Below are 20,139 nucleotides of genomic sequence, written 5' to 3' on the forward strand. Positions count from 1 at the left end.
TCAATAATTGAAGGCTAGCTTTATCCTACTCCATCTCGACTCCAACTCGTTCGACCTCAGGCGTTTGGCGATAGAGCATGCATGGCGATGTGGCCTGGGACACCATTGAAATTCGATGACACAAACTGAAAGCTGTATGGTAGTACGAGTCGCTCTACCAACATTGGACTTCGAATGCATTGCAGCACTGCCCATCAGATGCATCACGGGTTAGTTCTGCAGAATACGGACTAGTGTCGAACTGGGTACATTATCGTTTGATCCCTTTTCAAGGCCAACAGTTCGTCCACCGTTTTCGCCACTGTTTATGCTATATATGCGACGGGTGACGGGTGTCCTTTCGATTCTTCTGACATACCTGACCAGATGCTATTCACCGGAGGTCTGGGCGGTGCGGCGACTCAAAATATCAGTCTATGAGAACTTTTGACAAGCAACAGCATATGAATCTATGGCAATTATACCGCATCAACACCAGCAGAACCTATTGGAAATTGTTCAGCACACATGCGCGTCATTTCTTTGTAGCAGGAGCACTTACTTTTCGTTATGCACCCACTCCACGTTCTCTGTCGTCTCAGGTCCATACCACACAATCTGTGGCAAATGTTCACTTCGTATGAAGGTCTGTGCACCTGTCTTCTCCGCAATGTCCCTCAATCCTGCTCGCAAATTCCACACCTCCACTTTCCGAATTCCGCTTCGTCTAGCTGCCTGCTTGATCTTCGCAATCAATCCAGGAAACGTGTCTTCGCTGGCCCGGAGCCGCGTGACGATTAACGTTGGTGGGGGAGGCTGCATTTCAACGCTCCAGCTTGCGTATGTGTCTGGGTTACTCGAGGACTGTACACCCCAGAATCCACCTGCCATAGAAAAGTTCGAGCCGTACGTCGCCCGAGGGATTTGGAATGCTGCGACACCGTTTGTTGGCAAACATGTCACGAGTGCTGTTGGGCGCCCCACCTCGTACGACTCATTCTTCACCAGCATGTTCTCTAGCTCCTTCCTAATCAACTCAGCATCATGGTCCCAAAGACCCTTCAGCTGCTCCTGCGTCAGCCACTTCCATCCCTCGTCATCCCCCTCCTCCGTACCTACTTCCCATACAGTCGATACCGGTCCCCGTTTCTCCCATCCGCCTCCCTTCCCCTCAGGGCCCGCTGAGTGGTAAAATTCCTCACCAACATCACTCCATAGCACCGAGAATAGCCCCCCGCCAGCATCTGCTACCTCTTCCGGTGGTGTGCCCCACGCCTCTGGGAATTCAGGAAGATTATTGCGCGAGGCAGTCACCCAGTGCAGAAGACACATCATGTGCCTTGCATAACCGCGCCCACGTTTTGAGGGTGGGGTGAAGACCGCGGCAACGCCGTATGAGGTTGTTTCGTGCACAGAGTTTGGTCCAGAAGGAGAGGAAGGAGGATAAGCAACAAGGCTTGCTCGCTTGTATCTGACCCCGTAGAGCATGTTAAAAATCTGCTCGTCTATCAAGGGTACTCGAGTCACTTACGTCCTACAAGCACACATGAAATCGAGTGTCGTGGGGTTCTCCCGTGGTGCCAGTACCCTTCCCATCTCATTAGCTCTCTTCTGTTTGGAAAATGACATACTCACCAGGTGATCATTTTTCCCTCCTTTGCGTGCTCCAGAACATCCATCTCTTCATCTCGCGTAATGTACTCCGCAAGACTCAGGGTACCACCCAAGTGCGGCCACCTTCGGCGTCGTGTCTCCTCAATCTGTGCAGGCGTCGCGCGGAAGAGCGAGATAGATGCAAGTTCTACCTTTGATTCCACCATCGGAGATGCGATAATTCTCTAGTGCTTGACCAGAATGGGAATAGTGGGATTGAAGGATGCTCCTTATATCTCTATCACAATATTGCCTCCCACCCACGTCAATGCGCAACTGATCAAGATTTATCACGATTGTCACACATGGTCGCGCAATTCCTGACCCCGATCTCCCAAGGTCCAATCGACACCGGGTGCCAAATATAGCCTGCGCCGATTTTACACCAGTGACCACCGTGCACCTACCGACTAGGTTGATAATTGAAATACAGGTGGGTGCACAATGCAGATAGCCCACGTCTGACGCTCATTATCGTACTTCAGTGTTCAGCACAAACAAAACATGCATCTAGATCCGTCTCGAACGAACGGGGACATTGACAACTGGGGCTCTTCCTTGACACCTCCCATCTTGTCACTCGCGCCCTCTTGTAGCGCATCAGAGAAAAGTTGTTCATGATGTCCGTAGTTTGAATCAATTAAAGAGGATTTCCTATTAAAATACCAATGAACCGGACGACAACTGTGCGTAATTGACGAATATGACGATGAAATTATATAGGACAAATCAAGATGTGGAATTTTTCAAGTGACCCCAGCATCACATATAGAAGTAGTACTTGATGACCACAAACAGAATCACAAACATCACTAGTCCAGATAAGATAGCTTCTCCAAAGTCACCCCAAAATGTATTGACACTGAATTGAGGGCGAAGCGGTGGGTCCACAGAAACGGTTATCTTGTGCATCCTACCCGAACTACCATCTCGAGGAACGATGAAAAGAGTCTGTCGGGTTTCATCATAAGTGTACTTATCGTCGGCGCTGAGGCCCGAGACCACTAGCTTCCTTCCGTAGGTGATGAGGGACGGTACGAAAATTTCAGTCTCTCTGGCAGTAAGAACGATATTGTCCTCGGTCTCGGGCGACCTCCACTCAAAAACGAACGTCCCTGTGTTCAATTCGTACTCGAATCGGGTGGGTATGCCAGCAGTCTTTGCTGCGTATGGTCGGACGATAGACGGCAAGATGCGGCCACCGTTATCTAGCGTGAATGAGAATTGGTCCAAATCGAGAAGTGATCGAGGTAATCCACGCCTCCGACTGAACCAAGAGAAGTTTTCCCCGTTCCAGTCATCGCCTTGAATGTCATTATTGTCGGGGTTGTAGTTCCATAGCCTGAAGGAATATCAATAATTGGTCATGCAGAAAGCACAGTACACACGTAAATCCGACCAGGGACCTCTCAAGACCTGTCATCATGGCGTCCATCATTCTTTCCTGCCATTTCCAATCGTCACTCTCAAATGCTTCCTTGTGACTGAGACCGTGCGTTGTTAGACATAGATACTAATGGCACCGCCAGACTTACTTCATGTCCATGGGTATACCGCACTCTCCGATCAGAATAGGCTTCCCACCGAGTACTTTATAGCCATGATCCACGATATTCTGGATTTGGAGTGAGTAGTTTTCTCTTGCGCCTTGTTGACCCCAATACAAGGCTTTCAGCAGGAACATTCCCTGGAAAACGATATAAGCGTCCAGAACCCATGTCTTAATTACCAATGATCATACCCTGGATAAGCCTTGCACGTTCACCGTGAAATCCCCAAAAGCCTTATTGAATAGCGCATTAAGATCATACCTATAGCAAAGATAAGTAATATGCTTTTGAGACCATAGTTCACAAACCAATGTGGGGTAAACACCATGTTGGGAAGTTGGTGTTCTGCTGTCCACGATGGTGGACAAAACTGCAAAAGTTGTCAGGAAACATAAGAGATATGTCGCATAACATGCCTCGTTGGGAATTGGCTCTACAAAAAACATTTTATCGTTCGACATCGCCTTCCGGGCGCAATCTGTCCACCGTTTAAGGAACGGGTAATAGAAATCGGTGTACCAATCAACCTTGAAGTGTGTGAGCATCCACTTGATGGTCCAGTCGCATATACATACCTTACGACCAGTCATAGGGTCCTTGACAAAATAATTTTCGCGCAGAACGACACCCTCGTTCTTGCTGTTGTCCCACCCCCAGACGCCGTGCATCTCCCATACACACATGCCTTGCGTTGGACCATCGGGGCGCCAGGCCTTCCGACTGGCGGAATTCAGAACACTCCGAGAAGTGAGACGAGTAGGCAAAGGGAACGAGCGTGTCCAGTGGGAAACGAGAGTAGGGTATCCGCAGCCAAGCATAAAAGATTCGAAAGCGGATGCTAGACATGACCTGTCATTAGTATCTCAAACACTGAATGCAAGTCAAGCGCACGCACGGACATGCGAAAGGTGCAGATCTGTATTATAGTCGAACTTGTGCAACGAAGGCAATTCTATGTATCCTCTATGTGGCTCGTTCATGACCTGTTTCAGATTAGCAGTATAAATGTCAAGCATTGCACAAGCTTGCCTCAAATCCAATGACTCCGTCTAAACCATCCAGAGCCTGTACAACTGTAGCGTACATATCTAAGAATGCATCCTGGAGGTATTGCTGGACTGGCTTCATCTGGCCATCAGGCATGACAATCTTCAACTTGGGTGCGAAGGTATCACCAGCCCAGAAGCAGGTGCTGAACGGATAAAATCCCATGTCAACATGATGGCGGCAATAGACTAAACTGAACGTACGCCATGGTCGCGGCGGCTAACTTTTGGTATCCGCAGGGCCAAATACCACGTTCCGCTTCAACGTGACCGCCACCTTTGACTCCTAGCAGCCATGCAGCCCCAGACTCTTCGAGTGCATGTAGGTCAAACCCAACGGCATCGAGAGTCCATGCTGGGGCGCCAGAACCACCCGAGTACCTGGACCAGACATCTTGATGAACGACGACGAATGCACTAAGTCCGAACGAGGGTAACAATAAGAGAAGCTTGCGAACGTATGTCAGATATTCCTTGTCGTATATGCCACTATAAGGGTTGCATTAGTGATATAATAGAGAGATGATTCTAATGCGTACAGTCCTGCATGTTCGACAGCTTCCCAAGTCACGAGAAAGCGAACTAGCAAGATGTTACCAAGCCGAAAGAATGTTAGACTATGTAAAAACGTACTAAAGGTCAAGCCCCATCTTCTAAGACGGGAAAAGTGCTCGGGTGCTTCCTCCAGTGGAAATGGACGGCCAACAAACGTAACGACTTCGTGGTCGCCAGGAAATGTATCGTGGTCATGGTTCATCGGACTGCAAAACGTTCAGCATTATGTTTTACGTAGGTGAAGTCAAAGCCTACGCTTTGCTGCAGCCAGACACGTTGACGCCACGTAAACTGCAGATGCGCCCATAGGCATCAACAAAGTGTCGCCCGTTGGGCTTTATTTCTCCTCCGGTTCCAGTTCGAGACCAATCATGTGCGTATGTACGAGTCGAGCCAGGTATGTATGAAGGCAATAAAGAGGGGTGGATCTGACACCACGGTTAGCATTGGACATTAATCTTACACTGAGTTCAGAGTCTCAGACCTTGTCCAGAGGTGGATCCGGATGTGCATAAGATGGAGACGGAGTTGGCTTCGGACTTCCTTCAAGAAAGACAAAGGAGTTCTCGGAGCCAGATGGGCTGAACATCGGTGACTGTGACGCGGGTATCTGGTCAACGTCAGACTAGAAACAACTGGATGGAATATTGCCGCTGCAGTGACACCTCAAAAGCAATGGTATAGAAGGAAATGCCCTGCTAGGAATAAGGCAAACCAAGGAGATCTATCGGCGTTCAACTTCGCAGCGGAAAGGAAATGGTTACTATGTTGAAGTGGACTGAGCTAAGTTAGTTTGACCAAAAGTTTATAATGTGTCCGAAAGAGGAAGGTGGTTGTTTGGCAAAGGCTTTAGATCCAAACAATCCCATAGCGGCGCCTACCACCCCAACTCGACCCCAACACTGCTTTGAATTGATTTTGCTTTGCCTCGTGTGATTTTGCTTAAGATATGGGTTAGTTAATTAAATTTGTGGTCCAATTCTGAATGCCATCCGGCTAGACTGTGACGTTGTTCAAGTTGACATCCCCAGTTAGCAGATGGTGAGCACATCAACTCGGCCCGTTCCTCTGCAAGCCTGACATGCTCACTGCGACAGAGAGTCCAGTGCTTCAACTTTCCAGCATGACGATGCTCAACACTGTCACTGTGAGTGTGTACTGGTGAAAATCAACATTCGAGCCGTGGAAAAAATAAGCACAGCTTTGCAGACGGGCGATGGGAATTTTTAATTATTGTCCCATTGCGGGGCGTCAAATTCCATAACACCAAGATGAACTTGGGATATCAGTGCGGTTTACGTGTGCATCAGTTCCTGACTCCAGGCTTCTCCAGACAGATTATTCCTTCCTTCCGCCGTACATATACTGAAGCTAGAGTTCAGACAACTGATTCCCAGCTGATTATTCCTACTCTCGGCGCTTCTTTTCCTCATAGATGGCTGCGAGACGCCTGCCAATGCGCAGCCTGCGTGCATCCGTCTACATCTCAGAAGCTTCGTAGGACATCAGATATTCCCGCTGATATTCGTCCCATTCCTCATGGCGTAACTTCCCAGGACAGTGGGCATACATGTCGAGTGGGTAGATAATCACAAATCATTCTACGAGCATTCTTTCTTGGAACGCTACTCATCATCTCCGCGACTGTCATCTTTTCACAAAGATGTACAACCCATATCTTGGGATGTATCTACCATCTCCCAAGTACCTGACCTCCATATGTCCTACGAAGCCATAAAGAAGCCATCCCAGCTTCTCTCTGCCATCACACAGCTCACTCGCTATGGACTACTCTTCCTCACAGGTGTCCCGAACACCGAGCACACAAATGAGGCATGCGAGCTCCGCAAACTTGCCAATATTTTTGGCGAACTGCGCGAAACCTTCTACGGGGAGCTGTGGGATGTCAAGAACATCCGCAACAGTAAAAATATCGCCTATACTAATCTTGACTTAGGTATGCATATGGATCTCCTGTGTGTAGTTTCGGTATACTGTCTCGATGAGGCTCTGATGATCCGACAGATACTTCGAACACCCACCTCGATACCAGATTCTCCACTGTCTTCGCAATCGGGTGGTAGGCGGTACTTCGCGTTTTGTTGACGGTCTCCACGCTGCAGAGACGTTGCGTAAGACCCATCCAGTGGACTTTGATACCCTGGCCACCACACCGGTCCCATTCCATTACGTCAATGATGGACATCACCTTCATCACGAGCACCCCACCATCGAACTCGCTTCGTTGCCTCCAGCAATAGGCACTGGCTCGTCCACCACCGGTATTTCTACACCCAGCGTGCCTAAAATAAAGCACATCAATTATTCCCCGCCTTTCCAAGCTCCTCTGCTGTTAGATTCGACTCCTCCCGCATTTTACGGCGCCCTGGGACGCTATGCTGCCCTACTTGATGATTCTGCGAACATCCTAGATTATACCCTACGCGAAGGCGATGCTGTCCTATTCGACAATCGGCGGGTTTTGCACGCACGTACTTCATTCACTCACGATGGCTCCGGTGCGAATGCATATGACGAGACGACTCGATGGCTGAAGGGCTGTTATCTCGAAGCTGATACCATTTTAGATCGGGGAAGAGTGTTGCGGACGAAGCTTGAGAAGGACTCTCTCTAAGAGTCGTTAGGTCACTGTAGGATTGGGCACAACAACGACACGACAGCAACGGCAATGTTGCAAATGAGTCGTGAAGATATATCAACTTACATGTACAAATTGATAAGAATTTACACGAGCACGATTCGTTGTGAATACGTATGCATATCCCCAACCATAACGAAAAGCAACTCTTGACTACAACTTGCTCTTCTCCGCCTTTTTGATGAAGGCGACACCATTGCCCAATGCGACCTGCGCCAACTGTTCAGAACAATACAAGAAACAGAGCGACAAGTATCTCACTTTGCCAGATGTCAGGTTCTTGGTTATAAACGTAATTTCCGAGGTGCCGTTCGGACCAGGTCCAACTTCCCATGCTGACGTCTCCAGCTCATCACCAGGCTTTACAGGAGACGTAAACCTCGCCCCAAAGACCGTCAGGGCGCGAGAATTGCCATTAGCTATCACTTGAATCAAACCTCTCGCAGCGAACCCATAACTTGACAGCCCGTGCAAAATCACACCACCGAAGCCCATCGCTTTGCCAAGTTCCGGGTCTGATAGGCAGCTCAGTCCGGGTAAACCCAATACATATACAAAGAACCTACCGATGTGCAGAGGGTTATAATCGCCGCTCAGCCTGTAAATCAGGGCTTGCTCTGGTGTTGTCTTATCCCGAACAACCCAATCCGGGTTTCGGTCCTTAGGGACAGGCTTCGCCTGAGGTGGGGCTGCAACAGCTTTAGAGAACTTGTCCCCGTTGGCCTTTGAACCAAGGTAAAAGGCTGAACTCTATGACTGGGATAAGCATAGTGAATATTCAGCTTGGGTGAGCGCCTCACATAAAGCTTCGCATAAGGAACATCATGAGGGTCGAGCAATATAGCTTCATTGTCGATAATGATTCCAGACTCTGGAATATTGTTAGCTAGTATAAGCGCTTGTAAAGTTCATGGACGCACTGTTCTCATGTACACCAACTACTCTTCGAGAGAGCTTCCAGCCAGATCCGCTAGCCACCGGAAGGTCTTTCAAGATTTCAATGCTTTGGGTTGCATGGACCTGCAGACTTGTGAACACGGATTGAATAAAACAATTTGAGAGTCACTTACCACCCTCTTGGAGTTCAGCTTCGGAAGACCCGGAACAGGCTCACCGCCCGTTTTGGCTGCGAACAAGGTGACATCCTGGTCATCGCCTATCGACATTAACGCCTTCATTCCACTACTTGGATGTCTAGTTGATCCCACCTTTCAGTCCAAGAACTACAGGGTATGTCGGTAGTGGTCCCCACGACTTGTCTGCAGAACACGTCAATGACCGAACGTAAGCATGTCAGAACAACCGTGACACTACCAAGCTCTACGAAGTTGGGTTAATATGTATGAAGCGAACAAGGATATAAATTTACTTACCATATACCAAAGACAGGTCGTCATGTTTCGCGCCTACCCCAAGAGCATACGTGATGATGTCTTTACGAGTCCATGAAACCTAGCACATATGAGCAAGCCGTACAAACTCGAACTCGTACTGTAACACTGAAACGCACTGGTTGATCTTTGGACTTGAAGCCGACAGCCTTTCCAAGGTCGTAGCTCATAATGGCAGAGACAAAAGCGTTGCAAGATTGATGCTCTTCGAGGTGAGATTTATCTGTTGTGAACTTGGAAGTTCGATTGAGCCTGAAACTCTCCGGCTATGTGAATCCCGGAGCATTTATTGCCGATGATGTCACCACGTGATTACTAGGCTCATCAATTGACTGAACTCTCCTTGACTACTACACACTACAAATATTGCAGTTACCCGTTTTTGCTGTACTGACATTTTACTATGTGAATACTACTGCGAACCTTTAAGCATCCCTCTGAAGTGTTTACCGTTCTTCCGTTAAGCCCCTGACGGTTAAATCCAGGGCACATATCTGGCCGTACATTTCAACCATCCTCCATTGGTCTTTCTTCACCGTCCAACAGCACCAAAGGACCCTCCTGCTCGGCGCTTGCACCCCCAGTACCCCACAAAGTGGATACACAGGACGAAGGGCCAATGGGCCTATCTATAAGTGACACTTTATACAGGATCTCGTGCCGATGGGTGGGAGTTGGTGATAAACTTACTTATTTCTTGTAATGATCTAGCAGACAACACTACGGGGACTGGTGCTACAGGTACAGGTGACGAACGATACACAATTTGACGACAAGAACGACTAGTGATACAAGTCAAGTGATACACACAACTGGGAACGCAAATACAAGAAATTTTAGGAGTCCTCTCGACGAGACGGAGTTACAGAGAACAAACTTTGTGACTAGTGGCCTTGTGTGGACGCAGATCACCCAGCAAAGGCGATAGTCGAGCATACTGTTAAATCCGAATCATCACGTATGAACGTGAACCGGCGATTGAGCCTTCGAGATCGTGTCAATATTTTGTAGGCATGAAAATTTGATTTGTCTTACCATGCCAGTAGCGAATTCGCAATTACTGTTGAAGAATCAGCGTTACTTCCCTCATTAATTTGAGTGACGATATACCGTTGGCATTGATAACATATAGACCAAACCAGGCATCTAAAGGGTGTGAATACAAAAAAAAACGCAAAAAAATGGAACCAACTATTTGGCAAAGTAAGGAGCTGAAGTATTTAGTCAGCGATATGAGCAAGCTCAAGTGTAAGTATATCTTACCAGGACGGCGATTGCAAACGTCACTAAACTTCGAAGACGTTCAAAACCGAAAAGACCTAGTGCGAAAGACCTACCTAGCTACCAAACAGGTTTCTATGGCCAGGTCATTTTAATTAAAACCATAATGTAATGTTCTTACCAAGTGTCCACGCAACTATCCGGTTGGCTATCTTAGCCGTCACCGAAACGCCCGGAATGTACCATGTTTGCTTCTTCAGGGTGGCGGCAATACAGATGGTAGTGAAAATGTCAGATGCCGAACGGGAGATGGCTGCGAATGCGATGATGAAGTGCTGATCCTCTCCGAATGTTTCGAGGTTGGCCATATGAAACGCGCGGATGACGAAAATGAAAGCTGCAACCTGCGCAGTTACACCTAATATTCCTGAGATAAGTGGTAGGATGATTATTTTAGAAAGCTTCCAGAGTCTATGGGTGTAAAACGACTAAAAACAATACATGACTTATGTTGGGGACAATATGGATAATACTTGCCTGCACAGTAGAACACGTGAAGCTGCTAAGCAAGAGCAGAATTTTTGTTCCGACCGGAAGAGTATCGAGTATGGATGGGTGATCATAGGCAGTCACTGTCATGGTCCAAAGTGTGGCAATCAAGCAGATGAAGTGGCCTAGTTGCCAAGTTCTAGAACACACATGTCAGTCGCGAGGCTGGTGGAGAAGTCACACCGTACCCAAGAGCTATGACCTGTAGCCAAACGTCAATATTGATGAAATTTTTTTCAGTTACAACTTACTTACGGCGATTTTAAAGCCTTGAGGGTCTGTTGGGAACAGTTTAAAATACACGTAGATTTGCGAAATAAGGCAGCCGTAGAACACTGCACTCAAGAGCGAACCAACTTGCATCGGTCCAATAACAATCCGAGGGTCAAAGGCCATGATGGGATATGATCATCCCCCCGACTCTCCAGCACTTTTGTGGAACAGATTTTTTTTCTGTCAGACTCATTGTTCTGCTATCAAGGGTACTGGTTTCGGGATGAGTCGAGTTTCTGAAACATGCTTTCATCTTGTTTGTTGGTATTTGCGCAAAAAAATTATTACGCGGTACAATATTTACTAAGTCTATAGCGAGCTACAAATATTGCCAGCTTATAACTACAATATAAAGTCGATGCCACTGTGTTCCAGCTGCGAACGTTAAGGGCGATGCGAAGGTGATGATATTCGGATAGTTTCGACTATTCCTAATCAGGCAACATTATGGTGTTGTGACATTTGGGGGCGCCATTCAAGGAAGCTTAAGTGAAAGCTTGAACAACTTAATGGGCGCTGGCCGGTATTACATAAAAGGCGCTCTGAGACGCTGTTCCACTGCACTCAGCACCATCCGTGTCCCTCTTCACCATGACGTCATGACGGGCCGATCGTGGAGTCACCAAGTATTTTGCCTTGGAATTCGTTAGCGCAAAAATGTACCACTCTTCTCCCTGGTGACTAGTAGGCATCTATGTGTCAATCAAACTCGGTTCCAGTGCGCTCTGGACATCAGCCGTCTTTCAGTACTATCGTTCGACTGTGTTGTAGCACCCTGACCATGTGAACCTTGCAGACTTGTGGACACGGTTCTAGTACTCATCATTGGTTTCTATATCACCGGACGCATCATCTATGTTATCCCTCGAGACCAGGGCATCCTTCGAACTCGATCGAATGGTAGACCCGGGAAACTCGCTGCAAATCTTGTAACATCATGGAATGAGCTGCTCGATCATGGAGATGTCAACGAGCCTTTTGGTAGCTGATCCGCTTCCTATCCGATGCACTTTCTGTAGACATAGTTTTTCCACCCGTTGATGACATCTGCCCTTGAGTCTCACTGAGGGTCGCTTTGGCGCACGCTTGCAAACATGATAAAGGCACGCTACTCGATGTAAGTGACGGAACACCCCCTCACTACTCACACAATGTCATTTATCATGATGCATGATGATCTGCGTATCGCCGTCATTACTTGAGGGAAAATAAATAACACAAGACGACCACGTAGCTAGAAAGACAGAAGATAGTCCGAGCTACATAAATGAGAAAGAGCCACCGACATGAATGATCTGTCTTCTTCGTGATGCGCAGTCATCGGGTTCATGTTGAAGCCCACGTCCCGAACACCTCGCTCTCGAAAGAGCTGGCGATGATACCCCTTGGTTCAGAGGGCTGTGCCGTCGGGAAGTTAACGCTTACCTGGAAGTATACTTGTAAGATGATGGGGCAGAATAAGATTACCTAAAAACAGTCTTACAAACGATAGCTGACGATGAGGCTAGTATCGGTTTGGGAAAGGGCCCAGACGATATAATACCCAACCGCTATGGAATGATGAGATGAGAGTTGAATGAATTTTTAAGTCACTTACCGCAACTCGCAAGAACACCATCAGTGATAGTGGTTTGCGCAGCGTCAAGTGCGAGTCTTGCGAGTCCCAATGGCACAACAAAGTAGGAATAGTAGGCATCTACACTAACCGCCTTGAATGCAAATGCCTTCAGAACTTCAACAAAATCGACAATGAGATGTTGAAATGAATCGTGAGCTATTCCCTTCAAAGGCTCGACTAGTACACTGACGGCCGCTGCAATGCAGATCAGAAAGGTAGAACATGCCTGTTTGAGAAGAGAGATCGTGAAATTCGACACATAATTAATTCCGTTGGTCAGTAACGCACCATAAAAGTCTCAAGAAACAAGGTAAAAGCGAGGCTTTGCGGGTGGCACCCAAGGGTGTGCCCATGATTTAGTATGGCTCAAGTTTCTGAGGTGAGTCAAGTCGTTGTTCAATTGTTCTCCAACTACTTTCAGCCACTCACGTAGTGATCAAGATTCGACACAAGTATTTCGCATTTCGACGCACAGTTTTCGTAGAAGTAATCTGTGATGCATCTGATGGGCAGCGGTGCCGTAATTGTGTTACGCTGTGACGCCACACTAAGGATCTGAAGAGACAATTTGCTTTTTTCATGGTCCAACAGGGTCCAATAGATCACAGCTGGCGTTCCGAATGTCATCGAAACGTCGATGATGCTGCAAAACTTCTGTCCAAGGCGGTAGCGGCACGACACATAATAACGGTGAACACAGCCAGGACGCACTCGCTGTGGGCTCTATTAGTGACTAGGGGGGGACTAGTCAGAGCCAATTCCGGACTGCGAAGGATTTGACGATTTTGAGAGCCTATGCCATGTACAAGACGAGAACAGGTAAGCATTTGTCGGCGTAAAGCTTCATGCATTATGTATGTGCGCATCAGCTATGTTCCGATCACAGTGTTAGTAGTTATCCACGGTGTTGTTGGCAAAACTTGGGAGTGATCTGGCAAAACATCTGTGCCCGGCCCAGTCTGAGAATCCGCTCTTGATTTAAATTGAAACCCAGTTTTACCAGTCCATTTATCGACGGCTTGTCTCATGAACGGGCGTGTCATCAGTCTACGACCCACCGTGTCACGGCAGAACTCTGCAAGGGGGGGGCATCCGAGAGTCGCGAGATATGATAACATAGATGAATTTGAATTCAATAGAGCGCAGAAACCAATTGTCGGCTCCCTAAAGTAAGATGGTACCGATGGTCAAGCAGACGGCCCTTCATTGAATTATGGTGGGAAAACCTTCCAATCAATTCCAAAATTCACCCACCCAAGGTCTTTGCTGTGATGATGCTCTCAATTGCAGGGCATATCACCCGCAGTCGACATGCTCACACGCACACCCGTGAGGAGGTTGATATTGCTGTCGAGATCGCACAAGATCTTGAAACATCCTTCTCGTGGGCACCTCTGCTCCCGAGCGAGCCTCGTGAATCGTGATGTAGATGCGACATTCTTGCAAGTCCAGAGAGTATCTCGCCCGACGACATTGCCACTAAAAATTGTAGCTCCCAAAGAGTCGAAAAGGACTGAAGAAGTTCGGAACATATACGAAGTTGAAGTGCCGGAGGGAAATCCTTTCAATTTTGGTTGGATAGGAACGAACTGTATAGTTTACATAATAAAGCCCTATGATAGAGTTTTTGCCGGTTCTGCCGGTTACAACCGGCAGAACTGACTCTACCCGAGCACACAATGTAGCGGCTGCTAAGATCGTGTGCGTGTCCTCATTTTCTAGCGCACCAGTGGGTTTTGCCAGCTGTGGTTGAACCAAGCAGTCTGAAACTGCTGAAGCGAGGCTAACGTACGACGTTGCCATATCTCGTTTTTATCGCCGCTATCATGTGGGCACTTGCCTCCGATCGCTTGATACTAATTCCTAGCCAGGGTGTCTGGTCCTCTATAAGTACCTTAATGGGCAGTGAAGACTCCATCAGATCTCCCTACCTGTGTGCACTACTAGCATGTTTCTGAGAACACTCGTTCGAGCTGGCGTTACGCTATTACTAGCAGCTAGCATATCCATAACTCACGCCGTCTCTGTCACGGTTGTCGAGGACAATCTTGATTCTCCGAAAGTAGAGCACGTCAGGATTCAATCCGACGCTCACAATGCAACTGGCATTCGTTATGTCACGAACTCAGGAATATGTGAAACAACTCCAAATGTTGCCCAAATTTCTGGTTACATTGACATTGGAACAAACATGTCCATGGTATATCTCTGTTCCCTATGCTCTAGATGTAAACTGACTCAAGACACAGTGGTTCTGGTTCTTCGAGTCTAGAAACACACCGGAAACAGCTCCATTCACTCTATGGTGGGTTGCCAGGAAGCTGGGTCACCTAAGTATCTGAATTGAGTCGCACCTCTGAATTGCTTTCATAGGTTAAATGGCGGCCCTGGATGCTCTTCTATGATCGGATTGTTCCAAGGTTAATTGGTTCAATTGCCTTTTAATTTGCTCCTAATTTTCTACAGAAAACGGGCCATGCTTTGTGAATGCTGACGCTAATTCCACAACTCTGAACCCCTACAGGTATGTCATGATTATGGCCATTTTTATATGCTAATCCAACATGGGTTCCTACAGCTGGAATAATGTCAGCAACAGTATGTAGCACGTAGCCCTCTGATTTCGTTGGCCAAAGCTGACTTCCTCACCCAGTGATCTACATTGATCAACCAATTGAAACAGGGTTTTCTCACGGTGATGATGAGGCAAACAGCACGCAAAGCGCTGCGCCCTTTGTATGGACTGCATTCCAGGTTTTGTTTGAAAACAAGCTGTTTTCGAAATATGCCAGTCGAGAGTCAGTCACTTAACTCAGCTATCACGGACGATTACTTATGCCGGGCTCAGGTTTATCTTTGCCTCAGAGAGTTATGGTGGTCACTACGTACCCGGCTTTGTGACCTACTTCGAACAGCAAAACGCCTTAATCGCTAGCGGGAAGATTCACGGTGTTCCGATTTCTGTCAGCGCCCTGATGATTAACAAGCAAGTTGCTTTCTTCATTTACTAATACCTCGTTAAATGAGCTTTTGCAGCGGCTGGTTTGATCCGCTCATTCATTACGTCTCATACCTAAACTATACGACCAATGCCCCTGGCTATGGACAGCTCCGGCCAGATGACGTGCTCAAGAACATTTCGAATGGCCTCTACGGTCCTGATGGTTGCGTGGCGCAAGAGAAGGCCTGCTACGCTGCTGGAAATTCCGCTGAATCAAACAAAATTTGCCGGCACGCCGATAAATACTGCGTGAGTAACATCCATACTATATGGATGGACGTCACCGAATCCTTTTAGATCGAAAATGTCTACTGGCTTGCTGTAGACGATTATGACCCATATGATATCCGTCAAAATTCATCTGCTCCATTCCCCCCTGAATACTATGTGGATTATTTGAACAAAAAGGATGTCATGGCGAAGATCGGTGCTGAGGTTCCATACGACGAATGCCCCACCAAACCCTATCATAAATTTATCAAGACAGGCGACGTATGTTTTTGTTTGACTTGTTTCATCGAGTGCTAAATCTAGCTTCATGTTACAGGAAGCTAGAACATGGCTACCCCAGCTATCTGCTCTGGCCGACTCTAAGATGAAGATTTTGATTTGGGTGCGTGCCTAGTCACTGCTTCGTTGTCTGCTAATTTACCAGGGAAAAACAGGCTGGGGATGCTGATTTGAAGTCCGTTTTCGTGTTGTAATGACCTTTCATATAATTCTGACGCTTCTCATTGGTTCTAGTTGCAACTGGCTTGGGGTAGGTTGTCACGTATTCTGCTGCCAATGTCGCTGAATCATTCTGGATAATAGAGCCAAGCGACAATTCTAGCAATGGATTGGTATGGTAATAAGACGCTCCATGATACCCCATTAACCAATATGACGATCGACGGCACGACTGTTGCGGCCGTGCAGAACGTCGATAACTTCTCATTTGCGTGAGTCTTTTTTTCATTTCAACTTGTCCACGAGAGACATGCCTCATCATTTTACGTTTAGACTGGTGTATAAAGCGGGACATGAAGTGGTCAGTTGACTCTCCTGAGGATGATGATATCTACTGATGCCTGTTATGTCATTGTTAGCCTGCCTTCCAGCCCAAAGCATCTTTGGAGATCTTCTCGCAGATTATTCGTAAGGAGCAACTTCACTCTGTCTAAAGAGTGAATTTGGAAGTACACGTCGTGAATCTAGTTAGACTTTGTAGTACGAAGGTTTGGCAACAGGGGCTTCAGTGAGAGTGTTAGACACGTAGTCCATAGATAGAGCCATGTCTTGCCACCATAGCAGTCTGCTTGGTTGGTTTGTTGTTTTGCAGTTCGTCAGGTGTGATCCTTCCAACGTCCTTGGTATATTTGAGCAGTGGGCGAACGTTCCTCTTGAGACCTTTCATCAAGCAGAGTCAAACTTCGAAGTCTACATATCTAATTATGTAGTAAACCGTTTTATGCACACGGAGACAACTTGGTGCATGCATATGTCGCGTGATAGAATCCATACTAAGGTAGACCTTGCGCAGTTTCGGTAAACGTCACGTGCTATGCGTGACAAAAGCAATGAATGTATATAGGATGTTCGTAGCGACAAGATATAAAAAAACAGAAACAAAAGAGTTGTAGTGTATGTACTTCTCGACGAGTTGTCCGTTTCAGAATTATCATTTGTGCAAAATTGAAGGAGGAGATGGCGACACAAGCAAGATGCAAGGTATACATTCCCGGTGCCAAATGCAGTGATTCCAAGTGAAGTCACAGCAAGTCACATTTTGCTTGTGTTGCCATCTCCTCCTTCAATTTTGCACAAATGATAATTCTGAAACGGACAACTCGTCGAGAAGTACACACACTACAACTCTTCCGTTTCTGTTTTTCTATATCTTGTCGCTACGAACATCCTATATACATTCATTGCTTTTGTCACGCATAGCACGTGACGTTTACCAAGGTCTACCTTACCAGAAACACACTCACATACCACTGTACCTTGATCGCACACCAACCGACCACAGTAAGCTTTCAGCTTGAGACGCAATGGACCGAAGACTGAAACAAGCAGCAAAATCCAAACAAACGTCTCGCGATAGCATCAACTGGTAGAGGTTCAACTGTAAGAGCGGTTCGGGAAGATATGTTATTTAATATATTTTGAAATGGCCTTACATCTTCCATAACCGTTTCCTCCTACAAAGCCATGCAAAACCGCACATACCCATAGAGTATGCACACAATACACACATTGCCTTCATGTCACCCACGAACATAGTCTGGATATTGAGATTGATCAAACCGGTGGCCACATTTGACTGAGTATAGATGTCAGAACGCCAAATGCAAGTGATATTGACAAGACGAACCAGCAAGAACAAGATGAATGCATTCTTGTTAATAGCCTCTAACAGCGCGGGCGCGCTGCTTTTTGGCCCCTTTTCCTCGATGAGAAGCCGTTTGCCTGAAGGATCAGTTGGATCTCGTATCTTTAACGTTCTGGTGGGAAAGAACACCATGTCGAGTAAAATGTAGCCAAGGATGAAAGAGGTGTTGTAAGCTGCAACCCAGAGAATATATGAGATATTTGCCTAGGAATCATCTCAGCACATGAGGTTCCACATACTCGAAGCAAAACAAACAGGACGAACCATTCTTCTAGAAACTTCTAATCCAAGCCTCACGAAAGCCAGAAGCATCCACCAAACGACTGAATACGAAAACAGCTCAATGACAATCTTTGCATTCTGTCTGGGTGCTGAAGGATCAAGTTTGCTAGGTCGGTGAGAGGATGGCCCGTCGAGTAATTGGTGCTGCTGCTTCCGGAAAAACGAAGGGGAGGGCGGAAGTATGACAGTTCCTAAGGACAAGCCGAGTATATGGATCGAAACATAACCTGGTGGAGAGGAATTAGAAGACGCACATCCTAGAAGAGTAACGAGTTATACCCAGCAAGGAGATCAAGCCCTCTTTGTTCGCAAAAATAACGTTGCTCCGTGAAGCGTTGAGCAGAAAGTCCTTCATTCCTCCAGATGACAATGCGAATTGATGCACTATTAAACAGGCATCTGATTAAGTTTCTTATGACGACCGGACTATCACTTACAAACTCCAATCCAAAGACCCAGCAGGGCGACGGGGATACGCAAGATGATAGGATGCAACAAGACCTCGATGATAGGCAAAAGCGCAAGCGTGAGGAAGAAATTCCAATGTACGCCGTACTCTGTTACATGTTCCTAGTTGTAGCTGTTAAGCGATGGGTGAAACATGAAACATATGCAAGACCCTACAGGATATTCAGTGCCTTTCACGAGCACAACGCGAACAATGCCTAACACAATGATGGGTATCATCTTACGGGAGACAGTCTTCAGTTTAGGAAGGATCGGAGCCTGGAGGTAGGATATGTCTTTGATGATTGGAATTGCAGACACCACCCCTTGAGAGAATACAAACGAGCCAACGCCGATGTCCATCTATGAATCAAATTGTGTGAAAGTTGAAGAACATGATATGTTCTAGACGCACCAAAGAAACACCATATGTCTCACACTTTGCTAGGATACGGGGGAACACTGGAAAATCAACAGCGAGTATACACAGAATTGTCATTAACATCATATGAGCACGGTAGGTAGTCAGAGCAGGCAAGGGTCTGAGGGATTGAGATGAGTGCGTCGGTGGAGTCTCTGTTCGACTTCTTCCATTTGGCGAAGTTGATTCGTCCCGACTTTCAGCCGGTAAAGGCGTGCCTCTTTCAAGAGGGGGGAGAAGGAGCAAAACAAGCATCGGTACGAACAGTAGGAGAGACAGTGCGCCAGGAGCTTCCGCGAATAAAGTCATAGACAATAGCAGAGGCATGACAAGTATTACAAACTCTGCCAAGAAATATGCGGACCCAAATGCTTGAACACGCGAACGCAGTGCTGAATGAAGGGCGATCGAGGACTGAACATGGTCAGCTTGGTGAAGTGGGAAGACACGTAGGGATACACACCAATGCAACGCCGCTTATCATATTTACATGAAATACTGTCGAGCCAGTCATTCCAGAGACAAAAGCCTCCTTCGAGGCCTTGTAGTCATCCATGGTGATCTGCAAGAATAGTATATAGTCAGTTGCTAATTTGTAGTCTGCAACACCATGCAATGCGTCGGACTATTGAATTGGACGTGACATAAGACAAATATTATAGCTTGTTTAAATTTGTTGCCTTCCCAGGATCTTTCCAAAGCTGTACCACATCGACTTGTTACACCGGAATAGACTAGGGACATTACTCGTTTCCGCAGTAATTTCTAGGCTGGGACATCCTAAATGTAGTGAAGCTGGTGGATGTGTAGGACGTCCTCTAGATGGGAAGCCAGACTGCACATATCGTATCCGAGGCCTCTCATGATATCTCAGGCTATATCACTGGCTTCATTTGCAGGTACCACTTGGTGCCTTCTTCGGACGTGACCATGTGGGGGAGCTGCTCTTGGCATACTCCTCAAAGCTCGAGCTGTTAACGGTCTTCCATGACATATGGGCCCCGCCATGGCACCATTTGATTCTCGTGGCTGCGAGTGAGACAAATAATCTCTTCACCAGGCTGGGCGTATCTCATGAGACACTCGCGACGCTCCTCCATAGATGCAGAGGCCGCCTGAG

At 47.1% G+C, this 20,139-nt stretch overlaps 7 protein-coding genes across 7 annotated transcripts; 2 read left to right on the forward strand and 5 right to left on the reverse strand.

The window, feature by feature from the left end:
* Nucleotides 1-56: 56 nt before the first annotated feature.
* F5147DRAFT_763699 (uncharacterized protein) lies at nt 57-2,278 on the reverse strand (the record flags this gene model as incomplete). Its single annotated transcript, XM_041440655.1, has 6 exons — nt 2,118-2,278; nt 1,615-2,065; nt 1,511-1,567; nt 542-1,450; nt 359-384; nt 57-187 (listed from the first exon to the last, which is right to left on the reverse strand). The coding sequence occupies exons 2-6, from the start codon at nt 1,797-1,799 to the stop codon at nt 57-59; spliced, it is 1,308 nt and encodes a 435-aa protein (XP_041287979.1). The 5' UTR covers nt 1,800-2,065; nt 2,118-2,278.
* F5147DRAFT_718009 (glycoside hydrolase family 5 protein) lies at nt 2,263-5,481 on the reverse strand. Its single transcript, XM_041438685.1, has 14 exons — nt 5,268-5,481; nt 5,039-5,211; nt 4,862-4,989; nt 4,768-4,810; nt 4,433-4,717; nt 4,212-4,374; nt 4,078-4,165; nt 3,758-4,020; nt 3,599-3,709; nt 3,491-3,552; nt 3,374-3,443; nt 3,168-3,319; nt 3,021-3,116; nt 2,263-2,974 (listed from the first exon to the last, which is right to left on the reverse strand). The coding sequence occupies exons 1-14, from the start codon at nt 5,370-5,372 to the stop codon at nt 2,395-2,397; spliced, it is 2,319 nt and encodes a 772-aa protein (XP_041287980.1). The 5' UTR covers nt 5,373-5,481; the 3' UTR covers nt 2,263-2,394.
* Nucleotides 5,482-5,864: 383 nt separating this feature from the next.
* Nucleotides 5,865-7,418, forward strand: F5147DRAFT_747714 (uncharacterized protein; the record flags this gene model as incomplete). The annotated part of the gene is made up of 4 exons (XM_041439977.1): nt 5,865-5,930; nt 6,181-6,343; nt 6,369-6,759; nt 6,809-7,418. The coding sequence occupies 4 exons, from the start codon at nt 5,865-5,867 to the stop codon at nt 7,416-7,418; spliced, it is 1,230 nt and encodes a 409-aa protein (XP_041287981.1).
* Nucleotides 7,419-7,439: 21 nt separating this feature from the next.
* F5147DRAFT_399107 (MaoC like domain-containing protein) lies at nt 7,440-9,085 on the reverse strand. The gene is made up of 10 exons (XM_041429601.1): nt 8,953-9,085; nt 8,816-8,894; nt 8,757-8,762; nt 8,651-8,701; nt 8,513-8,598; nt 8,363-8,462; nt 8,243-8,313; nt 8,009-8,192; nt 7,704-7,957; nt 7,440-7,652 (listed from the first exon to the last, which is right to left on the reverse strand). The coding sequence occupies exons 1-10, from the start codon at nt 9,001-9,003 to the stop codon at nt 7,596-7,598; spliced, it is 939 nt and encodes a 312-aa protein (XP_041287982.1). The 5' UTR covers nt 9,004-9,085; the 3' UTR covers nt 7,440-7,595.
* Nucleotides 9,086-9,500: 415 nt separating this feature from the next.
* Nucleotides 9,501-11,091, reverse strand: F5147DRAFT_718024 (uncharacterized protein). The gene is made up of 10 exons (XM_041438686.1): nt 10,859-11,091; nt 10,792-10,805; nt 10,592-10,742; nt 10,236-10,542; nt 10,171-10,189; nt 10,097-10,124; nt 10,026-10,044; nt 9,944-9,979; nt 9,869-9,893; nt 9,501-9,817 (listed from the first exon to the last, which is right to left on the reverse strand). The coding sequence occupies exons 1-10, from the start codon at nt 10,997-10,999 to the stop codon at nt 9,742-9,744; spliced, it is 816 nt and encodes a 271-aa protein (XP_041287983.1). The 5' UTR covers nt 11,000-11,091; the 3' UTR covers nt 9,501-9,741.
* Nucleotides 11,092-14,442: 3,351 nt separating this feature from the next.
* On the forward strand, nt 14,443-16,815 carry F5147DRAFT_755082 (Alpha/Beta hydrolase protein; the record flags this gene model as incomplete). The annotated part of the gene is made up of 15 exons (XM_041440317.1): nt 14,443-14,694; nt 14,744-14,799; nt 14,868-14,914; nt 14,961-15,018; nt 15,073-15,092; nt 15,148-15,292; nt 15,343-15,480; nt 15,531-15,744; nt 15,793-15,987; nt 16,043-16,108; nt 16,161-16,180; nt 16,240-16,255; nt 16,309-16,436; nt 16,498-16,525; nt 16,584-16,815. 15 exons carry the CDS (start codon nt 14,443-14,445, stop codon nt 16,656-16,658), a joined length of 1,458 nt encoding a protein of 485 aa, XP_041287984.1. The 3' UTR covers nt 16,659-16,815.
* Nucleotides 16,816-17,395: 580 nt separating this feature from the next.
* On the reverse strand, nt 17,396-19,654 carry F5147DRAFT_718041 (GWT1-domain-containing protein). Its single transcript, XM_041438687.1, has 8 exons — nt 19,483-19,654; nt 19,014-19,433; nt 18,776-18,961; nt 18,589-18,721; nt 18,431-18,535; nt 18,134-18,378; nt 17,852-18,073; nt 17,396-17,800 (listed from the first exon to the last, which is right to left on the reverse strand). Exons 1-8 carry the CDS (start codon nt 19,573-19,575, stop codon nt 17,654-17,656), a joined length of 1,551 nt encoding a protein of 516 aa, XP_041287985.1. The 5' UTR covers nt 19,576-19,654; the 3' UTR covers nt 17,396-17,653.
* Between the last annotated feature and the right edge of the window lie 485 nt (nt 19,655-20,139).

The sequence above is a fragment of the Suillus discolor genome (genome assembly GCF_016758755.1).
Source record: "Suillus discolor strain FC423 chromosome Unknown F5147scaffold_73, whole genome shotgun sequence".
NCBI classification, from domain to species: Eukaryota; Fungi; Basidiomycota; class Agaricomycetes; order Boletales; family Suillaceae; genus Suillus; species Suillus discolor.